At 37.8% G+C, this 1,086-nt stretch overlaps 1 protein-coding gene across 1 annotated transcript; it reads left to right on the forward strand.

The window, feature by feature from the left end:
* Positions 1-512: 512 nt before the first annotated feature.
* Positions 513-777, forward strand: SARC_16953 (hypothetical protein; the record flags this gene model as incomplete). The annotated part of the gene is made up of 2 exons (XM_014288945.1): positions 513-651; positions 683-777. 2 exons carry the CDS (start codon positions 513-515, stop codon positions 775-777), a joined length of 234 nt encoding a protein of 77 aa, XP_014144420.1.
* Positions 778-1,086: the final 309 nt, after the last annotated feature.

Here is a 1,086-nt window from a genome sequence, read left to right on the forward strand (position 1 = left end):
CACAGACACAGACACGACATAACANATATATATATATATATATATATATATATATATAGGGGGCACGGGATTGTGTATTCTTGTGGGCAAGAGATTGCATGCATTTAAATATGTGCAAGACACCAGAATTGTACTCGGCCAGAGGTTGTGTATAAAACGGATTGATTAACCGAGTTCGTTGTAGGATGCATAGTAGGCAGGATTATGGTGCCACAAAGTCTACGCTCGGAGACAGTATTACCGTAAAAACATATATGCGTATGTAGGGAGTCGTTCGGAATACTGACCACTCAAAACGAATACTTACAGATGCTCTTACATGTCTAGTGACCCTATAAATATGATAACCATACCTACACCCATCATACGCCTACCTCCACATGAATCTATAGTGGTGGAATATGGGGCTATGTTGTAGCCTACCACGGGTAATTCGATATGGTTAAACGAGACAAAGTAAGATATATAATACACAACGCCACTTGTACTCAACCACATACATACCTGACTCCATGGTCGCAGCCGCCAACGGTACCATCAACAAACCTCTTGCCTTCTGGAATAGCTTACGAGTGTGTGCCACACCACTATTACTAATCAGCGCAGAGCCTACCGACTTTACGTTTACCGCTGCTGTTGTACCAACAGATAGTATGCGTTGGTTATGCTGCTTCATATTCAGGAGAATGTTGGCCAGGCAGGACTCGTACGAGGAACCGCCCAGAGAAAGACTCGGTATCTGTGACGTGGCTGCAAGGAGCGCAAAAGAATATGTGAATGTATTGTTTCCAATCGTTTAAAATGAATATATGTATCAAGTTCATATATTGATGTGTCAATATATTCAAATAAATATATGTGATATGTTCATATATTAAAACTGAAATTCACACGCAGTCTTCTAAAAACCATCTTCACCCGCGATCAGAGTGCTCTAAATAAAATGACTGCTTTGTGAGTTTGTAATTCACGATATATAAAAATATAATGATTAAAGTATATATATATATATATATATATATATATATACAACATACATACATACTATATATTATACATACATACATACATACACTACCATACATA

This window comes from Sphaeroforma arctica (genome assembly GCF_001186125.1).
Source record: "Sphaeroforma arctica JP610 unplaced genomic scaffold supercont1.9357, whole genome shotgun sequence".
NCBI classification, from domain to species: Eukaryota; class Ichthyosporea; order Ichthyophonida; genus Sphaeroforma; species Sphaeroforma arctica.